This window comes from Sciurus carolinensis, chromosome 7, assembly GCF_902686445.1.
Source record: "Sciurus carolinensis chromosome 7, mSciCar1.2, whole genome shotgun sequence".
NCBI lineage: Eukaryota > Metazoa > Chordata > Mammalia > Rodentia > Sciuridae > Sciurus > Sciurus carolinensis.
In genome coordinates this window covers 116,515,756-116,538,421 of record NC_062219.1, presented here as the reverse complement: position 1 = coordinate 116,538,421, position 22,666 = coordinate 116,515,756, and the positions used below count along the sequence as shown (strand labels likewise).

General features: G+C 39.6%; 1 protein-coding gene across 1 annotated transcript in view; it reads left to right on the top strand.

Annotated features, from left to right (window-relative positions):
- Dnah8 (dynein axonemal heavy chain 8) overlaps positions 1 to 22,666 on the top strand; it is a 252,532-nt gene that overhangs the window by 123,309 nt on the left and 106,557 nt on the right. The window contains 11 exon segments of the mRNA XM_047558191.1: positions 1,463 to 1,700; positions 3,334 to 3,476; positions 3,924 to 4,058; positions 4,766 to 4,888; positions 6,928 to 7,141; positions 10,641 to 10,750; positions 14,986 to 15,149; positions 15,925 to 16,117; positions 18,199 to 18,321; positions 19,980 to 20,110; positions 22,004 to 22,157. Coding sequence (XP_047414147.1) covers positions 1,463 to 1,700; positions 3,334 to 3,476; positions 3,924 to 4,058; positions 4,766 to 4,888; positions 6,928 to 7,141; positions 10,641 to 10,750; positions 14,986 to 15,149; positions 15,925 to 16,117; positions 18,199 to 18,321; positions 19,980 to 20,110; positions 22,004 to 22,157 — 1,728 coding nt within the window.

The window sequence follows — 22,666 nt, the reverse complement described above, 5'->3', positions numbered from 1 at the left end:
ACTTTCTCTCAGTGGCAGTTAACAGCAATCTGAAACAAAATTCATGCAGTCCATGGAAATCTTTTTAAAAAAATTTTAAAATTCTTTTTATTTATACATGATGGTAGAATGTATTTTGACATATACATACATGGTGTATAACTTTCCATTTTTGTGGTTGTACATGATGCAGAGTTACACTGGCCGTATATTCATATGAACATAGAAAGTTATGTCCGATTCATTCTACTGTCTTTCCCATTCCCGTTCTACCTCCCTTCCCCCCATTCCTCCCTTTCCAATCTGGTAAACCTCCACTCCTCCCTCCCCCTGCTTATTGTGAGTCATCATCTGCATATTGGATAAAACATTTGGCCTTTGGTGTTTTGGGACTGGCTTATTTCACTTAGCATGATAGTCTCCAGTTTCATCCATCTACTGGCAAATGCCATAATTTCATTCTTTATGGCTGAGTAATATTCCATCGTGTATATGTATATGTACTACATTTTCTTTATTCATTCATCTGTTGAAGGGCACCTAGGTTGATTCCATAGTTTAGCTATTGTGAATTGAGCTATTCCCAATCCAGTGAATACCACCCTCACCACCAACCTCCACCTATTGAGAGTCAGCATCCACATAGCAGAGAGGACATTCGACCTTTGGTTGTTTTGGGGATTGACTTATTTCACTTGGCATGGTAGCCTCCAGTTCCATCCATTGACTGGCAAATGCCATAGAAATCTTTTTACAATATGCACTGTGCTCTGAGAAGTTGGATTCCTATTAAAGATCTCACAAATGATCACTGACATTGCTACTGTTTTTACTCCCCAGAGGGATGTCAGCAGGGAAAGAGGAATGAGCCACCTTCCTCACTGTCAAGTTTACTTATTGGTTCCAGAGAATGTATCCAATGATAAGAGCCAGTACGATAAATAAACCAAGCCAGCAGTTTGACAGAAAAGTACAAAAAAGAGTTTGTGGCAGTCAGGAAAACTTGGCAATATGGACTTTCCAAATTTAGGGTTGATCAGATATGGAAAGCCTTTAAACAAAAATGTGTTGGCATTCTTCTTTCCATACTGTATTTTTCTTATTAGTCTTTGAAGAAAAACAGAACTAATCATAGATTTTTAAGGGCTCTCCAAGTTCCAGTCTATTGGTGATCATTACCCATGCTAAATCATTACCCATGATTTGATATCCAGGAGAGAGGCGTCAGCCAGTGAGGCCGGGTACATTGGAAATAATACATGAGGCCCACATCAATGAATTAGTTAGTGTTCCTCTAGACCACCCAGCCTGTCCAAAGTAAGTGGCCTTCTTGCAAAAGCTGAGAGCTGTAAGACAACGATCAAGCAAGATCTTGAGACATTACTGTCCTCTTTTCTTTCTTGCCTTCTTTAATTATTATTTCAGAGTTGCTATCCGAAAATTTTTAATTGAGAAAAATGTTTCTTACTTAAATTTTTTTCAGTCTCTCAATCTTCTGGAAGGTTTAATTCCTTCCAAAGAAGAAGGTGGTATTTCATGTGTGGAACATCTTCATAAATTATTCGTGTTTGGCCTAATGTGGAGTTTGGGAGCCCTTTTGGAACTGGAAAGCAGAGAAAAACTTGAAGTCTATTTACGACATCATGAAAGCAAGTTAGACTTACCAGAAATACCTAAAGGCACCAGTCAAACCATGTATGAGTTCTATGTCACCGATTATGGTAAGTACAGTAAATTTTACCATACCCTACTTTTTAAATGGGAAAAATATGAACTTCTATAAACTCTTCTGTGGGGGGGGATGGTAAACCAATTACAAAGAACATAATTGTTAATACCATTTTTCAAAGGGCATATGTGTGAAAGATCATAGAATTTTGTGTGTTAATCATGCCAGGAACTGGTGTAGAGACTCCTGACTTCTCCTTTTGGAGTAAAATCTGGCTTAAGTAGCAACACCTCTTATATCATCTGCTTTCTAAGGCTCATGGAGGAAAGGAAGCAGTATAGAGAACAGAGATTCTTCATGGTGCAAAGTGTGGAAATGCACGGAAAATGTCAGTCCCACATTCTAAATAATTACTTTGTGTGTATGTGGTGCTGGGGCGTGAACCCAGGGCCTCAGGCATGCTAGGAAAGTGCTCTAACACTGAGCTACATCCCCAGCCCCAAAATTACTACTTTTGATGAAATTTATTTCCCTGAGCACATGCCTAGGAAATGAATGAAACTATTACATACTTGGTGGTTATGAAGGACTCTAATATATTTATTCCATATGATTTCTAACTAGTTATTCATTAGTACATCCTTCATCCATCTATTTTTTTAAAAATTTCATGGACATGAACACTTTCGGAGATACTTCATTTTTAGATTTAAAATGAAGTATGAAACTTTCTTCTAGATAAGATGCAGTAATAGAGACTGGGTTTAACCTCTTACATTATAAAGCTGGACAAAAGGTATAAAACAATGTTTTTCAGACATTGGAAATAGGCAGCACATAACTCAAATAGCTGAGAGCAGTGAACAAGATTTTACCACATTACTACCTGAAGGCAGTCTCCAGCAGCAGCTCAGGGAGGGAAACCCAAACAGAACTGGCATCCTCTCCAAAATGAGGAGGCAAAGATGGATTCTGGGAAGGCCAAGAAGCTAGAATTGGCAGGGCAGAGCACCGGAGAGGAGGATCCACACAGGGAGGAAGTGTCAGGGACTAGCAGAAACTGAATCAAATCCACAATTACAGAAAGGAGTCGATACTCTGTCAATAATCAATAAAACAAATAGACAGAATGAGTTAAGTGTATAGAAGATTTGAACAACACAATCAACCCATTTTACATAATTGACAGATATAGAACAGTCCACTGCCAAACAGAAGAGAGTACATTCTCTTTAAGAGCAGAGAAAACATTTACTATTCTGGGCCATAAACTATTTATCAATAGGGAGACTTTATGGCACTTTATGTCTGTATTACAAAAGAATAAAGGTTTCAGTTAGACCCAAAGTAACCAGAAGAAAACAACAACAATAATTAAAACAGAAGTCAGCAAAACAGAAAATAGAATAATAGGCAAAAAAATCAATGAAACCCAAAGATAGTTCTTTGAAAAGATCAATAAAATTAATAAATCTCTTAGCAGAGATATTGAGTGAAAAAGGAGATATGTTACCATTGTCAAGAAAGAAAGGGAGCATTAGATTAGCAGATACAGTAATATATTTTAGGAAAGTGTTTTAAATGTTTATATGATCCAACTGATCGTTTGTAGCACTTACATTTTTGTATTCTGACACATTTGAAGAATGCACTTTCCGTAAGATGAAATTTTACTCATTGTGTAGGTGATTGGGAGCACTGGAACAAGAAACTTCAGCCATACTATTACCCAACCGACAGTGTTCCAGAATATTCATCAATTTTGGTTCCAAACGTTGACAATGTTAGAACAAATTTTTTGATGGACACCATTGCAAAACAGCATAAAGTAAGTTTAAAAGGGTCTTAGACGGTCACAGAAAAGCACCAGACAGAAAAATTGAATTCCAAGACAAGGACCTGGAGGGAAACGATGGAGGGAAAGATTTTGGCAAATGAACTCCTGGTCCCAGGGCACTCTCCAGCTCAGCATCCTCTGAGCCGCTGACCCCCAGCTGACTGGAAAGTGGATAATCTGCTCTAAGTCTCATCCGCAACCCCATGCTCATGAAATAACGAATCACATTCTCTTCCAGTACTTCTTCTGTAGGACCATATGCATTTTACACTTAAATCTTTAATTCAGCTAGAAGTTATTTTGATGGAGGTGTGATTCCAAACAGCAATTAAAAACTCATTGCATCAATTTATAGAGGCAAGAATAGCCAGTAGAACCTTAAGACATTTGAAACTAAACATTTGACAATACCTCTCACCATGGTTATCTCAATTGCAGGCTGTTTTGCTCACGGGAGAGCAGGGAACTGCAAAAACTGTAATGATTAAGGCCTATTTGAAAAAGTATGATCCTGAGGTCCATCTATCCAAAAGTCTAAATTTTTCATCTGCCACAGAACCAATCATGTTTCAGGTAAACATCCATCATTTGTTGCAGCAGGAAACATGGAAATTTTAAGTGTTGTTTACAATAAACTGTGTATGACTTATATATCTGTATACATATACATGCATATGTAGAGACAGAAAGGACTAACTAGGGCTCTGTCTGTGAAGATCATACAGAGAGAGAAAGAAAGAGAGAATGAACCAGGGCTGCTGTGAGCCTTCAGTTAGTTGGCCTTCTTGTGATTTGGTGGTTCACCAAATCCAAATAATATATTTTGGCCTAATGCTGAGGCTGAGATGGAACTTTGGAGAATATTTATTTTAATATAAATTCATGATTAACATTTCCCATTACTTGTTTTTAAAAACTCAGTAACATGTATTTTAATAATTATATTTACACCTATTTTGTTTTGTTTTGCTACTGGGGATTGAACCCCAGGGCGCTTTACCACATCCCCAGTCCTTTTTCAGTTTCTATTTCGAGGCAGGGTCTCACAAAGTTGCTGAGGGCCTTGCTAAGTTGCTGAGGCTGTGCTTGAACTTGAGATCCTCCTACCTCAGCCTCCCTGTTCGCAGGGATTACAGGTGTGTGCCACCATGCCCAGCATTATTTACATTTAATACATAATACATAAGTAAATTATATCCTATTTGGAAAAAAATGTTCATGTTTTTTAGAAACATGGAGTACAATCTAATGCATAAGACAAACCATTTCCTTTTCTCTAGAGAACGATTGAAAGCTATGTGGATAAGCGAATGGGAAGCACATATGGGCCACCAGGAGGGAGAAAAATGACTGTATTTATTGATGATATTAACATGCCCGTGATTAATGAGTGGGGAGATCAGGTATGACTAAAGTATCTCACATAGATGATGCTTAATCATTATTTTTAGATATGTCAATAACCTGCATGTTATTAAGACTAGTTGCGATTCTTAGACTTTTTTGACTTCCCCTTTCTTGACATCCCTGCGTAATTTCCCACAATGACTCGCTCCTGTCTCTTTGGCTACTTGGTTTCAGTGTGCTTTCTGGGCTCTCTCTTTCTTCTTCCTCTCCCCGGGTCTTCATCCTTGCTCTGACCTCTTATTCTGCATTCTCTGAGCACTATAAACAAACAAACAGGTCATTTACTTATTCACTCTGCCACACACCTCAGTTGTAGCTGTGGTCATCTGTTGATTGAGTCACTCCCCGTTAGAGGACCTCACCAGTGTGGCCAGCCCTGGGCACACTCCTGGTGGGGTCCCACTGACATGCACTGGCTCACCAACACCATCTACCTGAAGTTCTCCAGGGTTGGTCCTGTGCTGCTCTTTATCCCTGTTCACCTCAGATACCCCTTAAAATTTGGCAGGTACCCTGTGATGGATTCCCAGATAGATCTGCATGGCCCTTCCCTGCTCCAGAGCAGACTGACCTCAGCAGTCCTGGAAGGTGGGGAGAGGGGAGGCATGTTTGGGTCTGGAACCCTTGTCACCTTTAAGTTGCTGACTGGTGCCAGCTGTCACCATGACTCTTTGATGCCTCCTTGTGTCCCTTGCCCCTCTCAGCCTGTTCTCACACAAACAACCAGTTAAAACACAAGTCAGATCACGACACAGTCCTCTGCTCCAAATCCTCTGAGACTTGTAGGATGTAAGTGCTAAAATCCTTTCCATGATCCAAAGATCCTATGCAGTTTGATCTCACTCCCCCAAACTCTGCCCCAGCCACGTTTTCTGATCCTGTGCATGCTTGGTATGTCACTCACTGGGCATCTCGGCCTTGGCTCTTCCCTCTGCCCTGGAATGCCCTTCCCCTGGGTGTCTGCACGGAGATTTTCTCGCCTCCTCAGATGTTGGCTTATATGTGATGTGGGGTGAAGCCTTCCCTGCTCTTCGCATTCCCTGACAGCCCTGAGAGCCTCCTGCTGCATTTCTCTGCTTTATTTTCTTCAAACACTTACAGTACTCCATTTTGTTCACATATAAGCGTACATTTGTACATTCTGTCTCCCACCACGAGAACGTATGCTCCATGGACAGGGATTTTTGTCTGTGCCACATGAGAAGCTGGCACACAGTAACCACTCATTAAATGTTGGTTGGATGGAAGTGTTATATTTGAGGTTCTGGTGTGCCGTCCATTTGGAAATGCCCAACAGGAATTTGGATACACTGGTGTGGAGCTTAGAAGGGATTCTGAGGCTAGAGTTGCCGAGTTGAGATTCTTTGGCATGTAGGGTTGAGGTGATGTCCCCTGGAAGAGCAAGAAGAGAAGAGGGCAAGGACAGACTCTTGGAGAACATTCACATGTGAGGAATGGGTGGGTAAAGTGTGACTTGGGCATCAGTCCAGAAGTCACAAGATGAGCCTGGAAAGAATGACGCCTTTGAAACCAATCATGGAATAATTCCAAGAAAGAGGAGGTATTAGCAGTGTCAGAAGCTGCAGAGAAGATAAGGTGAGCACATAAAAGCCTGACCCAAAGCATTCATTAATACACTATTGAAAGCTCAGGCCTGACACCATCCCACATTCTAATCTGAAGTATTTTGAAGTGTTGACTGTTGATTGTGAAGGATGTTAATAGTAAAACTTAAAACTCTAAGTACATTTGTGATTATACCAAATTTCCACTAATCACCCATCTAAATTTATTTGAAAACTATTTTTATCTGTGTGGTGAAGAGCACACTGGACTTGCACCAGACATGTTTGACTTACGGGGTAGGGTTCCTGGGTGGGTTATATAGGCCAAATTGCCTTGAAGGTGATCATCGACATTCACAAACACTTGTTGGTAGGAGTTGGGTGTTTTCTGCTGATCTCATTGGTACTATTTTATAGGAGCTATGGAAGAATATGATATGTTACAAAAATATTACTGTGTGAAATTTCAGATAACTAATGAGATTGTACGACAGATGATGGAAATGGAAGGAATGTACAGCTTGGATAAGCCTGGAGACTTCACTACTATCGTTGATGTGCAGCTTATAGCCGCCATGATTCACCCTGGAGGTGGTCGAAATGATATTCCACAGCGCTTAAAAAGACAATTCACGGTGTTTAATTGCACGCTGCCTTCAAATGCTTCAATAGACAAAATTTTTGGTATGAATATTTTTGGTGTTTAATTTTTACTGCATTATGTAATGGACACAAACCATGTAAAACTTGAAGAGCTAAAGAGACTGTTTAAAATAGAGATTAAGTATCTGAAACAGAAAGTTAAATACCAGGATTCAATATTGAAAAAATGACTCATATCTGTAGTCTAGTCTAAGACCCAGAGATATTTAGAAATAGCCTTGTGGGAGATGTGTTTATTTAGTTTTTTTTCTTTTAATGGGGTGCTGAGGATCGAACCCAGTGCCTTGTGCATGCAAGGCAAGTGCTCTCCCACTGAGCCACAACCCCAGGTCCCCTTGTGGGAGGTTTGACTTTGGAGGTAAGGGAAGATTTGTGTTTTTGTTTCCTTGACATGGCTAATGGAGAAATTGGGGTAAATGCATGACAGTGCATCCCACCCCAGGTTAATAATAATAACATACTAAAACAAATGTAGCATTTTGATGTTAATGAAAGTAAGATTTTTAAAAATTATTTTATTTGTTCTAATTAGTTGTACATAAAATAAGTTTTTTGACATCAAGTCTAGACACACATAAATTGTACTATCAAAAATTATATACTTGCAAAAGAACAGACTCATACATAGATGGACATTACTTGATAGTGCAAGTACTGCAGATCTGGGGAGAAAGAGAAAACTTTCCATAAGCAGTACTGGAATAGTTAGTAGTTGAAATAATTTAAACTGGACTCCCTTCCTCACACTAACCACAAAATCAGATGCTCTTGGATTTATTAAGGACCTTAGTATGCAAGGCAAAGCTATAGAGTATTTGGAAGAAAATACAGGGAAATATCTGCATGACCTCTAAGCAAGAGAGGACTTTTTTTTTTTTTTGCATTTTCAAAATTTGTTCTCATTAGTTCTACATGACAGTAGAATGCATTTTGACACATCATATGTAAATGGAGTATAACTTCTCATTCTGTTTGTACATGATGAGGAGTTACACCAGCTGTGTAATCATATATGCACATAGGGTAATAATGTCTGCTTCATTGCTGGTGGGACTGCAAATTAGTGCAACCACTATGGAAAACAGTATGGAAATTCCTCAGAAAACTTGGAATGAAATCACCATTTGACCCAGTTACCCCACTCCTTGGTTTATGCCAAAGGACTTAAAATCAGCATACTGTAGTGACACAGCCACATCAATGTTTATAGCAGCTCAATTCACAATAGCTAAACTATGGAACCAACCTAGATACCCTTCAACAGAAGAATGGAATTAAGAAATTGTGGCATACATACACAATGGAATATCACTCAGCCTTAAAGGAGAATGAAATTATGGCATTTGCCCATAAGTGGATGGAACTGGAGAGTATTATACTAAGTGAAATAAGCCAAACCCCCCAAATCAAAGGCCAGATGTTTTCTCTGATAAGCAGATGCTAATTTACAATAAGGGAGAGGGAGTAGGGAAGAATAGAGGTGCTTTGGATTAGATAGAGGGTAGTGGAGAGAGGGGAGAGGGCATGGAGGTAGGAATGACAGGAAAGGATTTCTTTTTAAATGGACTCAGAAGTGCAAAACCAAGGAAACAGAAGTATAAAATTCACTAGATTAAAATGAAGAGCCTCTCTTCATTTAAACAGTGCCCTTCAAAGAATGAAAAGACAAGCCTCAAAGTGCAAGAGGATAATTTGTAATACATACAATAACTAAAAAATTAGTATTCTGAATATTTAAAGAAATCCTACGAAACAGTCGGAGAAGCAAACAGTCCAATGGAGAAGCAAACAGTCCAATGTTGAAATGTGCAAAAACCAAGACACTTGAAACAGAGGCCGCCGAAGTGACCAGTGAACAAACACTAGCTTTGCCACATTGAGAGAAATTCTGACGAAATCAAGTATTGGTGAGACTGTGAAGTCAACTGGAGCTCCCATCCCTGCAGTGGAAGTGCAGTGGGTCACAACGACAATTTGGCATTGTTCCTGCACACCCTGTGCATGCTTTTTGAGTCTCATTTAAGAAATCCTGTCCTACACAGATGCCCTTCGATATTTTCTTCTGAACATTTTATAGTTTTGCTCCCATATTTGGGTCCTCCATCTGTGTGTGGTTGACTTTGCATATGGACACCAGAAGATGTGTACAGGAATGCTCATGAAACAATGCTTGTGACAGTAAAAACATGAAATAACCCAAATATTTTTGCCAGTAAAATTGCATAAATAAGCTTGTGGCAAAGGCTCATGGTGTAGTGAGGCTCAGAGAAGTTAAATAACTGCCCAGTTAGAGTCTTCGCTAGTACATGGCAGAGGTGTGTGCTCGCCCCTGTTTTCTGATTCCAAATTCTGTGCTGCTTATAATGCACCTGTCCTACAGGAAGGTGGAAATCTAGAATATAGGATTTCAGGGAGCAGAAAGATCTTACTGGTATCTAGAACAACCACCCGTGACCTTGGAGGGCAATTATGTGTCTCCTGAAGGCAACTCTTCTTCTATGTGAATAAGCCCCAGTTACTTTAGAACTCATTGCCCTTTATAAACCAGTTCTGCATCTCTGAATATGTTATCCATATTCATATTCCTCTGAAAATACCATGCTCAGAACTGACAATCTTACTACACAGACTCACTGAAGGGGAAAAAAGCAAGTCTCTTTTTGTAGTCTGAACCAAAGGCATTTTGAGACTTTAAGAATAGTCTACAGCTGGGTGTTGTGGCACAGGTCCGTAATCCCAGTGGCTCTGGAGGCTGAGGCAGGAGGATCGCACGTTCAAAGCCAGCCTCAGCAAAAACAAGGTGCTAAGCAACTCAGTGAGACCCTGTCTCTAAATGAAATACAGAATAGGACTGGGGCTGTGTCTCAGTGGTTGAGTCCCCCTGAATTCAATACCCAGTACCCGCCCCCCCAAAAAGAATAGTCTATAAACCTACAACCTAGTCCTTTCCCAGGGTGATGCTGTCAATCAGACTGTCGCTGTGCTGGGCATTCCCTAGGAATGGCTATGAGCCCAGCTCAGGTCATTCAGGAGTTGTGGGTCCTAATTTCAGCTCAGTCAATAACCAATCCATGTGACCTTAAATGATTTCCTTTTCTGTCTGGGCTCAGTCTCCTCTCTAAGACGAGGGCATAGTCACTAAGCTCTTTTGAGCTCTCAGAGGCTTCAGCTGAATGCTGATTTACAGACTCTGGAGCCAGTCTGCCTGGGTTCACAGATTCGCCTGCATTCAAGCCATGTGCCAGGAGCAGGTTGCTAAGCTTGTGGGGATGATCATCATCATAATATCCACCGCATAGCCTTTCTCATGGGTATTGGGAGGATGAAATGCTCCTCACTAAGATGACATGCTTCTCACTAAGTGTAGCTGGGCCATGCTGTCTCCGTCGTAACTGGTCCTATGGGAGAGATCCTTAACATCCCCAGCTTAGTCTGTCTTGTAATGATTTATTCACTGGGATAAACACGCACCTTGTAATCTTTTAGCAAACTTGTATCTTCAATCTTGTTTATTTTCCAGGAATTATTGGCTGTGGATACTTTGATCCTTGTAGAAAGTTCAAACCTGAAATATGTGAGATGATTATGCAGTTAGTCTCAACGGGCAGAGTGTTGTGGCAGTGGACTAAGGTACAGGATGCTTTCTTATCTGTAGTTTATTTTTTTATTTTTTAAAGTCAACTGTTCTTCAGTCTAGGTCTCACCTTGCAGTTCTTTAAGTTGTAACATCATACATAGTAATGATTTTTAGGAAAGGCAAATTAGCTGCTCAGATTGATTTATGACCCGTTTTCCTTCTGGGTAGCAAGTATTCTGACTGAATGAGGCTTTCCCTATGTCCGAGACATCGCCATAAACCAGACAGGACATCCCAGATAAAGTAGAATTTTGCAGAACAAGAATGCTGCTTTTCCACCTAATACTCTGAGTTGTATTTAATACCTGGATTTCCAGATATTCTCAGCTGCCTAAGACTTGAAGTTAACTTGTGCCTTTCTTAGAGATGCATCTTGAGTTACTAAGTGAATGGAGAGTGTTCTTTATGAAATAGGCTAGTTTTAATCCACAAGTCAGTGCCATATGCCAAGCTCGGCAAGCCCATGTTACCAGGTAACCAGAGGCAGTACCCACAAAAAGACCAGTAAGTGTGGGTTTGAGATAAAAAAACAAAAAAACAAAAAACCAAGGTTGGTATATTTGCCAAAAATTGGCATAAGCAATTGTTGTTTTAGTTTGTTGTATGTTCATTAAGCCAATTGAACACATCAGGACAGGTGCTTGTGTCCTAGGAAACCTGGAGTCGGTCAGGCTTTCAGATTCCTGGGTGGCCCAGGGGAGTTCTGGATACAGAATGATCAGAGAGGTGTTGGGTGCTTCCTATGAAATGTCCTTCGCTCAGTCTCCTTCGATGATCACATCCTGATACCTGGTACAGGGCCTTTGCACATGCTGTTCTGCCTCTTTTAAAGAAATGGAAAAATGAATGATAGGGTCTGTGAGTGTCTGAGATGAAGAGATCCATCCTTTTTCCACTAGGTCATTATTCAATGGAATGTGCTTGTATGCATCATTTTCTGGAAAGCTTGGGGCTTCCTGCTGTCCCTGCATCAGTAGTCTTTGTTACCAGGTTTCCTGGCTGCACTCCCTCACTGCTCACTACCTCTTGAACCCATTTTGCACAAGTGTTCATTCCCACTGCTTGGATCAAGGTCCCCAAAGACCCCAGTCTTGCCAAGTTCAATTTTCTTCTCCCTCATATTTGATTTTTTAGGAGCTTTGGACATAAACAGTCCCTCTAACATACTTTCTTCCCTTGGCCTCACAGGGTCCCCGTACTCTTATTCTTCCTCCTATCTCATCAGCTTCCTCTGTAAAGTCCCCCTCTTCTTGTCTCCAAATCCTTGGATGCTCCTGGTCTCACCTCAGTGGTGGTGGGGGCCTCTTCTCTGTCTGCATCTTTCCTTCGCTGGTCTTGTACAGCTCCAAGGCTTTTGACACCATCTCCCTGCCGATGACTTCAAACTCAGTACCTCCACCCAGGCCTCGCTGGTTGACTCTAAACTGATTTCTAACCAGTTTGATTTCTAGCCAGTAAGGACTCTTCAGTGTCCTTACACTTGATTATCCTTTGGACTTCTTGTATGTTAGTTAACAGCAACATCCGGTATCCTGCTTCTCAGGCTGAAACATGGGGTGCCATCCTTGGTTTGTCTGTCTTGGTGCCTGTATCCTCTCCATTAGCAAGTTGGCCATCTCTCCTTTGAAATATATCCCAAAGCCAAGTGTTCCTCCCCATCTCACCAGGACATAGGATAGATGCTTCCCTCGTCCATCTTCTGACCTGCAGGACTTCCTAACTAGGCCCCTTGCTTTCTTTCTGCCCCCTGGAGTCTGTTCTTTACACTGTCCTAATTACATTTTACACTGTCCTATTACACTTTACATATTACACTGTCCTATTACATTTTACAAAAGTAAATCAGAGCTGGGTGCAATGGTGCACACCTGTCATCCCAGTAACTCAAGAGGCTGAGGTAGGAGGATCACAAGTTCAAAGCCAGCCTCAGTAATTTAGTGAGGCCCCTAAGCAACTTAATGAAACCCTGTCTCTAATAAAATATAAAAAAGGGCTGGGAATGTGGCTTGGTAGTTCAGTGTTCCTGGGTTCAATCCCTGGTACCAAAAAAAAAAAAAAAAAATGTCAATTGGAGATTGTTGCTCTTTCTTACAATCACCAGGTACATTTATAATTGGCCCATCTGAGCTGGCCTCTGCTTAGCTCTCCTCCCCTATCACTCTTCTGCTGGTCCTTGAGCTCTCCAGGGTTCTCATGTGGCTGGATCCTTCCTTATTCTTTGTCTTGCTTATTCTATCATTCTTTCCTTCAGAGGGACTTTCTTCAATGCTCTGCTGCCCGTGTCTCCCCACCAGTCATTATCTGTCTCCCGGACCTACTTTTTTAAATTTAACTTTTATCATTATTGTCTATTTATGAATGTTTCCATTTCCTGTGTTGCCAGGCTCCTCACTAGAATAGAATCTTTATTGATGGCGGAGGACTTAGCTGTTCTCTAACTGTGCTGTCGGGTCTTCACTCATCAGAATGAATGTTTCTGCCTTCCCCTCCACCAAATAAGCAGCCTCCTTTGAGTCTTTTCTTCTTATCATCCGTTTTCACAAAGCACTCTTTTGATCCACTCTTGCCTCGTCCTGCCCCCCACCTTTCTATTACTTTAGATAGTTTTAAAGCAGAAACAGGTGAGGAAAAGAGACATCAAAATTGAAGGGGAGCCAGCGTGCAGTGTTGCATGCCTGTCATCCCAGCCTCTGGGGAGGCTCAGGCAGGAGGATCACAAGTTCAAAGCCAGCCTCAGCAACCTGGCAAGGCCCTAAGCAACTCAGCCAGCCTCTGTCTTTAAATAAAATATAAAAGTGACTGGGGATGAGGTACAGTGGTTAGGTGACCCTGGGTTCAATCCACAGTACCAAAAACACAAAACCAAACTTAAGAGATAGTGAAGCAAAGGGAAGAACCAGATTAATAAATAATGAGAAGAAGAGGGAAGGAAAGGAACTTTAAAAAACCCACCAAAACAAGTTCTCTTTATAGATTGTTTCCCTTGCCAATAGCAGCCACTGTAGCTACAGTCTTACCATGAAAAACAAAAAGCAGCATCTATACAACCTTACCCCTCTGGGTAATTTTTTTTTTACATATTTATAGTAAAAATGTGTGTTTTATATTTTAATGGGTAAATGAACATTTTATCTTGCAATGGAACTGAGCAAAGAGGGAAATTGAGAGGCAATAGATAAAATAACACCTCTTTCCGTCTCGCCGTGCTTCCTGTTTTAACTTGTACTGTGAATTAGCCTGCAAAAATTACTCTTTGAACTCAATAGGGCACTTTTTCAATATAGGAAGAGGTTATTCTATGAATAGGTACTGAAGAGAGCATTTGCTTTCCTGGATTAATGGGGTGGGGAGTTTGCTTTGTATCACCCAAATGATGGTTGTTTTTACTTTCAAAAATGATGGTGATGATATCAATTAAGACCTTTGCTTTCCACGCCAGCAACACCTCCAGTGAACCCCTTCATTGACATCTCTCTGGGCAAGAATGTGTTGTTGTTATAGCTTTGTTATTTTACATCCCAGAGGTTGGTGGAAACAGTAAGTAATTTAGCATGGCTGAATACCATGTTTGTGCTTGCACACTGAAAACAGAAAACCACCTCTTACAGCTGCGTGTCCGTCTTGCCTGTTGGCTGATTTTAGCTATCCAAGCATATGAAAGATATTGATTGAATTGGGTGCCCATAGTGAAATTGAGGTTATGATCCAGAAATATATTTATGGAAGTCCAAATGCATTGAGGACTTTAATCAAAGCAGTCTTTAGAAGATAGTTGTTATTGACTTCAGAAGTGAACATTTATTGTTTTTACCTGCAAGATAACCAACTGATGTTCAGTTTTACTTGTTATGACATATTTCCATATATACACGAGTAAAATTAACAATGATTAGAGGTGATTTGTCCCACAGCTCATATAGTTCTTAAGAATTCAGGGGGAAATGAATGGCTCAGAACCACTAATGGTGGGAGACCAAGGCTTTGGAATCTGTGTCTAGTGCATTATTCTTGAATCCATTTTGTTCAAGGGCTTGGTGGTCTTTTAAATTCCATTGATTTATTTATGTTGTGGTTTTTTCTTGTCAGTGCTATGACAAAAATATGAACTTGATTTATTTGCTCAGCCTGTTTTGTCTAAAATACGATTTGTGAGATAGAAACAGTTCTAAAAACAGTTCTACTTTTTGTATCTGAAAACTAATTGAGAATATTAATTTTTTTTCACTAGATAAAGATGCTGCCAACTCCTTCTAAATTTCATTACATCTTTAATCTTCGTGATCTTTCCAGGATTTGGCAAGGAATGTTAACCATAAAAGCTGAGGAGTGTAGCTCAATGTCTGTCCTCATGTCACTTTTCAAACACGAGTGCAACAGAGTAATTGCAGACAGGTGACTATTACGGCCCTTGAGTTTAAACGTGCCACCTGAGACGTTTATGCAAGCAGATTGGTTCTTGCATGTTCTACTCAGATCAACTGAGTAGTGCCTCCAGTTTCAATGTCTTTTAGAAGGCACTGATGGTCTTTTCCACTGGGATCACCTTAAAAATAATGCTCTGCCAATTTGTGAGTCTGGTATTGTAGTAGGACCTCTTTATACATCACCACATCATCTGAGTGTTGATAAAACTCAGTAGCAAACCTGAGTTGTGTGGTGAGCTCTGTGTAGGTGAAATCTGGTTTCAGTAATCTTTGAGTCTCCGTCTCCTCATCTTTAATACATGTGTGATAATGCCAGTCTCACAAAGCCGTGAAGGGTGTACCACAGTTTCTCACGCACAGGTGATACTCATCAAATGCTCGTTCCCCTTCTTCCTTTTTTCCTCTTGATATTGTAAGTTTGAAAAGGACCTTCATGCACGGTGTGTCCCCTAACCCAGAAAGAGGACACTTACCTGCCACTAATCATCGAGTCTGCTCTTCTATTGCAAGTTTTAGGGCCCACAGGTCTCACCTAAGTGATTCATCTGTGTTTCCTGTAAGCAGTTACTGTCTTAATGGAGTCATGTCCTTTTTGTCAAAATGTGGGACATACTGTTTCCCTGTCTTGAGGTGAGGAAGGTGCAGAATTGGGCCTAAGGGCAATTGGAGGGAGGCTCAGACTATGTTCAGCTAGAAAAGATGCTTTCACATTTTTTATCCTTACTGGTACATTTTTCTTTCAGATTTATAACTCCTGAAGATGAGCACTGGTTTAACGTACATCTTATTCGTGCCGTTGAAGAAAATATTAGCTCTGAAGCAGCATCGGCTATTCTGCCTGAACCATACTTTGTGGATTTTCTTCGTGAGATGCCTGAACCAACCGGTGATGAACCTGAAGACACTGTGTTTGAAGTACCCAAAATCTACGAACTGGTATTCATTTCCATCTGGTTCTCTTTTAAAAATTTACATCTCTTTTTAAAAATGTTTTATTTGTTCTTTTTAGATATGCATGGCAGTATATTTTGACATGTTATACATAGTATAACTTATTCTAGTAGGAACCCATTATTGTGGTTAAACATGATGTGGAGTTTCACTGGTGGTGTATTCATATATGAACATAGGAAAGTTCTGTCTGACTCACTCCACTGACTTTCCTATTCTTGTCTCCCCTCCCTTCTCTTCATTTCCCCTCTGTCTAATCCACTGAACAAATTTCCATCTCTTAAAAGAGTTTTTCGGATCACTCACCTAACTAGATATTGCCCTCTGTACCTAAATCCACCACTGAGTTGCCATAAATTCTAAGTTATTTTTGTGCTGTGATTGGTATGCACCAAGTAAAACATTTCTTTCAAGGAAATCTAGAAGCAATCTTATTAAACCCAGTTGTAAAACAAGTATGCCTATTATCACCACTTTATTTAATAATGCTCTGAACATCTTGATGGTCACCACAATTAAAATAGATGTTAATAACACTTTAATTGTTAAAAATAGATATTACTACCATGTAGGGGGAAAAAAACCAAATTATTGGTAGATGACAGGATTATCTATATAATCCAAGAGGATTTTGAATCTGTTTTAACTAGTAAGAATTCAGCAAGTTGATCAAGTGTTACATAAATATGAAACTCAATAAATGTGCTCCATCAGGGGTTGGTCAATTTGCCAGTCTTGCCAGCTGCCTGTTTTTGTTAGACTTGTGAGATAAGAAGAGTTTTACACTTTTCAATGGTTAGGAAAAAAATCAAAAGAAGAATAATACTGGGTGACACATAAAAACTATACAGAATTCTAACTTCGGTGTTCCTAAATAAAGTTTTATTGGAACACGGCCACACCCATCTGTTCACTTACTGTCTGGGGCTGCATTTGCCCTGCCAGGGCAGACTGGAGTATCACAACAGATATTGCATGGGCTGCAAAGCCTAAAGTGTGTACCATCTCTCCCTTTACAGAAAGTTTGCCAGCCCTTGCCAACGATCACAAGGTAGAAAAATATAATTTGAACGTCTTTTTTCAGGGCTGGGGTTGTGACTCAGTGGCAGAGCACTTGCCTAGCACAGCCCTGGGTTTGATTCTCAGCACCATGTATAAATAAATAAAATAAAGGTCCATTGCCAACTTAAAAAAAAAAAAAAAAAAAAAATATATATATATATATATATATATGTCTTTTCACCCAACAGCAGCAATTCTGAGGTATAAAACTTGACTAAGTAGAAAACACATCATTCTTCCTAAATTTATATAAATATATGTACATATATATATATATTTAATGAAATTCAAAACAAGATTCCAAAGGGATTTTGTTTCGGGGGTGGGTACTGGGGATTGAACTCAGGGACACTGAACCACTGAGCCACATCCCCAGCCCTATTTTGTATTTTATTTAGAGGCAGGGTCTCACTGAGTTGCTTAGCACCTTGCTTTTGCTAAGGCTAGCTTTGAACTTGTGATCCTTCTGCCTCAACCTCCCAAGACACTGGGATTATAGGCATGTGCCACCATGCCGGGCTTCAAAGGGATTTTTTTTTTTTAAATGAGGTCACTTAACAAAGTAATTCTAAAGTGAATGTAGAGCAAAGAAGTCAATGGGAGGAAATACTTTGCGAAATGAGGGGATGAGTTTTTACTTTGGAACATCAAAGATTTGTTTAAAAGTATACATTTTTAAAAGTCAGAAACAGTATTAAAAGGCAGATGCAATGGAGAAAATTTATGCTGTGTGCTATTGTTGATTGACATGGCTGGGAATTGGTGCTGGGCCTCTTGAAGGGAAAGGTCAGAAATAATTCTGTACTGGAAGCCAACTAATGTGGCTAGGTTTCAGTCCTCTGAAAATGGAAATAACTAAAAGTAGACTAACAAGTGACAAAGCCCTGGATGTCCATCAAGTTTAAAATTTTTTTAAAAAATAATTACTTTTGAGTGCCTTTATAATTATGACTTTAAAAATATTTGTATCTTAAGTATTATTTTCTCTCTCCCCCCACCTACAGATACCATCCTTTGAATTTTTGGCTGAAAAACTGCAGTTTTATCAGAAGCAGTTCAATGAAATCATTAGAGGAACTTCTCTTGACTTGGTGTTTTTTAAAGATGCAATGACTCATCTAATTAAGGTTCTAACTGTGGATTATTTTCTGATAATAATTAGATGGTGTCAAAGTTTAGTGCATTTCATAGGTAAACCTATTGTGGGAGGATAAATTCATAAGGTAGGTAGATCAGGCACCTGTGTTTACCCTTCTGTAAGGGTATACACAGGTTGGGTCAGTGAAATCAAGTCTGAGTAAGAAACTCCATGTTGAATCAACCTGCTGGGCAGCAAATGTTTTTCAAGAGCAAATTCATGGTTTTTGTGTTCAGAGGTTTGGGCTGCCTGAGTCAAAGAGCTTCTTCACCTTCCAAAAGAGGAGAAGGTGGAGAATCTGTGAAGAAATAGACCCTCCTTGAATTCTTTTGTGATATCATGAGAATCTTGTTCCCCATGGAGGAAAAGACAAAGCTTGACAAGCACCTTGGAGTTCTTCCAAGAAAGGAAGCTATGGAGTGGAGAAGGTTGATCAAGCAGAGTCAGAGCTGGTGAAATCCCATGTGTCCTAAGGTTGCTTCCATATTCATATGTCCAGCACTTAATAACTGAGCACCTATTGTGGCTAGATCTTGGAGGCCTGAGACCCTGTTCTAGTGTAGAACCTCAGAAGTGATTAGCATGTTTCCAGATCTATTAAGCATCATTTAAAAACCTATATAATATCATATCATTTAAAAATCTACACCGACTAGTAACATACTAATCATTAAACACCTCAAGAGTAGTGTTAAGGAGACAGGATTTAATGTAAGACAAAGACATAATTCCTATAATGTCCAGTATGTTAAATTAGAAGTTGCTGGACTGATTATAATGCACAAAGACTTTTCAAGTTTTGTTTTTGTGCCATTGTTACTTTATTGCTTATGTTTTGTAAAAATTATAAAATTATTTTGAGGGCTGGGGAGATAGCTCAGTTGGTAGAGTGCTTGCCTTGTAAGCACAAGGCCCTGGGTTTGATCCCCAATCCCCAGCATCCAAAAAAAAATTATAAAATTATTTTGACTTAAAAATATTATTTTTATGACACTGATGGATTTAGTGATCCACCTAGATTCTTTTTAATGAGTGATGTTAATGTAAAATACAGCCTCTTAGCAATGTCTTCAAATGACCCATGTGAGATTTAAACCACCATTTGACTCCAGTTCTCATTGAGGGAATCAGTTATAGAAAAGCAACACAAGAGTGAAGACTGTCTCTCTAAATCTTTTTCTACAAACATCTACTCTGTAAGGAGAATGTTGGTGCTTTTAAAAAAATATTTTGTTGGCAGAGACCTGATAGAGGCAGAATTTGATGTAGAGACAGGTGTCCTCAAGATTCAGTGTATTAGACTTTTTACATCTTCTGCAGATTGGGAAGAGCAAACTTCATCATCCATGGAATCTAAAAATAATAATAAAATTACGAGTACACACCCAGAATAGTTGCAAAATAGAAGAGAGTAAAACCAATTTGTTCTGTTTTGTCATGATGCAAACAGATGGGCAAAGAAAAAACTTGAGTTGGATAAATAACCACGAAACTTTAATTTTTACCATCCCAAGATACACTGTTATAGGGAAAAAAATATAATATAGTCTAGAAACATATGGTCAAATGTTGGAGCCCGAGAGTGCAAGAGAATATAAATATTTGCATCCTTTGTTTCTAATAAATATTTTAAAAATTTCAAAATAGATTTCACGTGTAATTCGAACTTCCTGTGGAAACGCATTGCTGGTGGGTGTCGGTGGTTCAGGAAAACAAAGTCTTTCAAGATTGGCCTCTTTTATAGCTGGATACCAGATATTCCAGATAACATTAACCAGGTAGAATAAAGCAAAAAAAAAAAAAAAAAGACAATATGTTTTCAGGAGTTAATTTCTATGGAGTTAAATGTTTGATTTTTTAAAAAGTGCAAAAGTTTGGTGTAACTTTTAATTAAACTTTTATTTATGTATTATCTATATAAGGGAACATACACAAATCATGGGTGTCACAAAGTACACCTAGCCAGCCCACAGACAAAGAAATACATCACTCCTTGTTCCTTGAAGAATCCCTTTGTCACCTCTCTGTCATTACCACCCTGAGGGTAAGCCCGATGGTTAATTTTTCCTAATTTTGAACTTTGGAGTCATGCAGGATTTGCTGTTTGGTTACCCACTGCTATTCTTGTACTACATGAGAGTCATCCATGATGCTGTATGTAGCAATTGTTTGTTCATTCTTGTTGGTGTATGTAGTATATCACCACCATCCATTTATCCATTACATTGTTCAAAAATATTTGGTTTTTGACAGATAGTGTTGCTGAATATTCTTATACATGTCTAAGTATACACCTAGAGGTAATACAGCTGGATATAGATTATGCAGATATTCAGCTTTACGAATCTGTGCGTTAGTCAGCTTTTCATGGGTGTGACCAAAATGCCTGACAAGGACAGAGGAGGAATCGTTTATTTGGCTCATGATTTCAGAGCTGTAGTCCATGGTGGGCCAACTTCATTGCTCTGGGCCCAGGGTGAGGCAGACATCATGACAGAAGGGCGCAGTGGAAGAGGTCGCTCCATGCATGGCAGCCAGGAACCAGAGGGGAAGGGGCCACCGGGAAGATGTATCCTTCCAGGGCACACCCCAGTGGCACACGGGCTCCAGCCAGGCCCAGTGTGCCTCCAGGTATCACCCAGTCAGTCCATTCAGATGAGGATGGGCTGATAGGTTGCAGCTCTCACAATCGAATCATTTTACTTCTGAATATTCCTGCATCAACACAGGAGCTTTTGGGGAACACCTTATATCCAAACCATAAAAATCTACAAAGGACTTTTCCGGAGTGGTTGTACCAGTTTACATTTCCATCAGTGGTTGGCATAGGTTTCGGTCGCTCCACATCCTTGCCCACCCTTGGCATTGTGGGTGTCTTGCTATCTCATTGTGGTTTCAGTTTGCATTTCCCAAACGACTACCAGTGTGCTTCACTTTTTCATCTTTTGTTGGCTGTTTGGATAACCTCATTTGCCCATTTAAATAAATAGGTTTTTTGTTTTTCTTTTTCATTTGTTCTAATTAGTTACACATGACAGTAGGATGCACATCATACATAAATGGAGTACAACTTCTCATTCTTCTAGTTGTACATGTTGTAGAGTTAACTGCACGTAGGGTAATAATGTCTGACTCTCTCTACTATCCTCCCTACACCCATGCCCCTTCCCCCCCTTCACTTCCCTCTGTCTGATCCAAAGCACCTCCATTCATCCCTAGCCCCTAGCTCCTGCTTATTGTGAATTAGCATCCACATATAAAAAAAACATAAAAAATTGAATTATGAAGCTTTTTCTCTTATTGATTGTTAGAAATACTTTATGTATAATTGGGTATAATTAAGACTGCAGATTGCAAATACCTCCTCCAAGTTATTGACTTGCTTTTTTACTCCCTTAGTGAATCTTATTTTCAATGAAAATTTATCAAATCTTTTAGCCTTCATGTTTCATGTTCTTTGTATTGTTTAAGAATCATTGTTTACCCCAAGGTCACAAAGAGATTTACCTATGATTTCCTTCACATTTACAAGTAAAATGTACTACTTTCACATTTAGAACTATAACCCACTTAGGATTTTGGTTTTGAGAATAAGTCTTGGCTACACACACACACACACACACACACACACAAGTGTTTAATTTTAGATTTCCTATCACTTCTATTTTTAGGTCTTACAACGTCAATAATCTAACAGATGACTTAAAATCTTTGTACAAAGTTGCTGGTGCTGAAGGGAAAGGCATCACCTTCATCTTTACTGACAATGAGATAAAAGACGAGGCATTTCTAGAATACCTTAACAACTTGCTGTCTTCAGGGGAGGTAGGTCTCAGGAGTAGAGAAAAAGCCCCTCTGGTAAAAATGTGAATTATAGTTATGTGGGAAAAGAAGCCACCCTTCATAAACAAGTGAGGCCATTTATCACATTCTTGATTTGAGAAATGAGATTTAGTCAATTTTTTGTAGTTTATGTGAAGTGAACTCTGCCCACCGCTAGATTTGTTTTGTATAATTCATTCTATTTTAAGTATGGTTCCTTACTTGTCTCTTTAATCTTCAGTTCGGTCCTATCATTTATTTTAGGAGACGTCTCTATCCATCTGTTTACTAGTCAGGAGTATAGAATGGTTCTGAGAATTGAGTTATCTGAAGGAGGGTGTTGATGCCACCGCTTCTGATACCACTTGTATCAGCACTTCCGTGACCACTCGTGTGCTTGACACTTCATTAGAAGGACTTACAGGGCTGAGCACAGAGTTGCACTTGTGGCTAAGATGTGTTACAGCAATGCAGTGAGAGTGCACAGAGGGAATAGTAAGGGAAAAGTCATC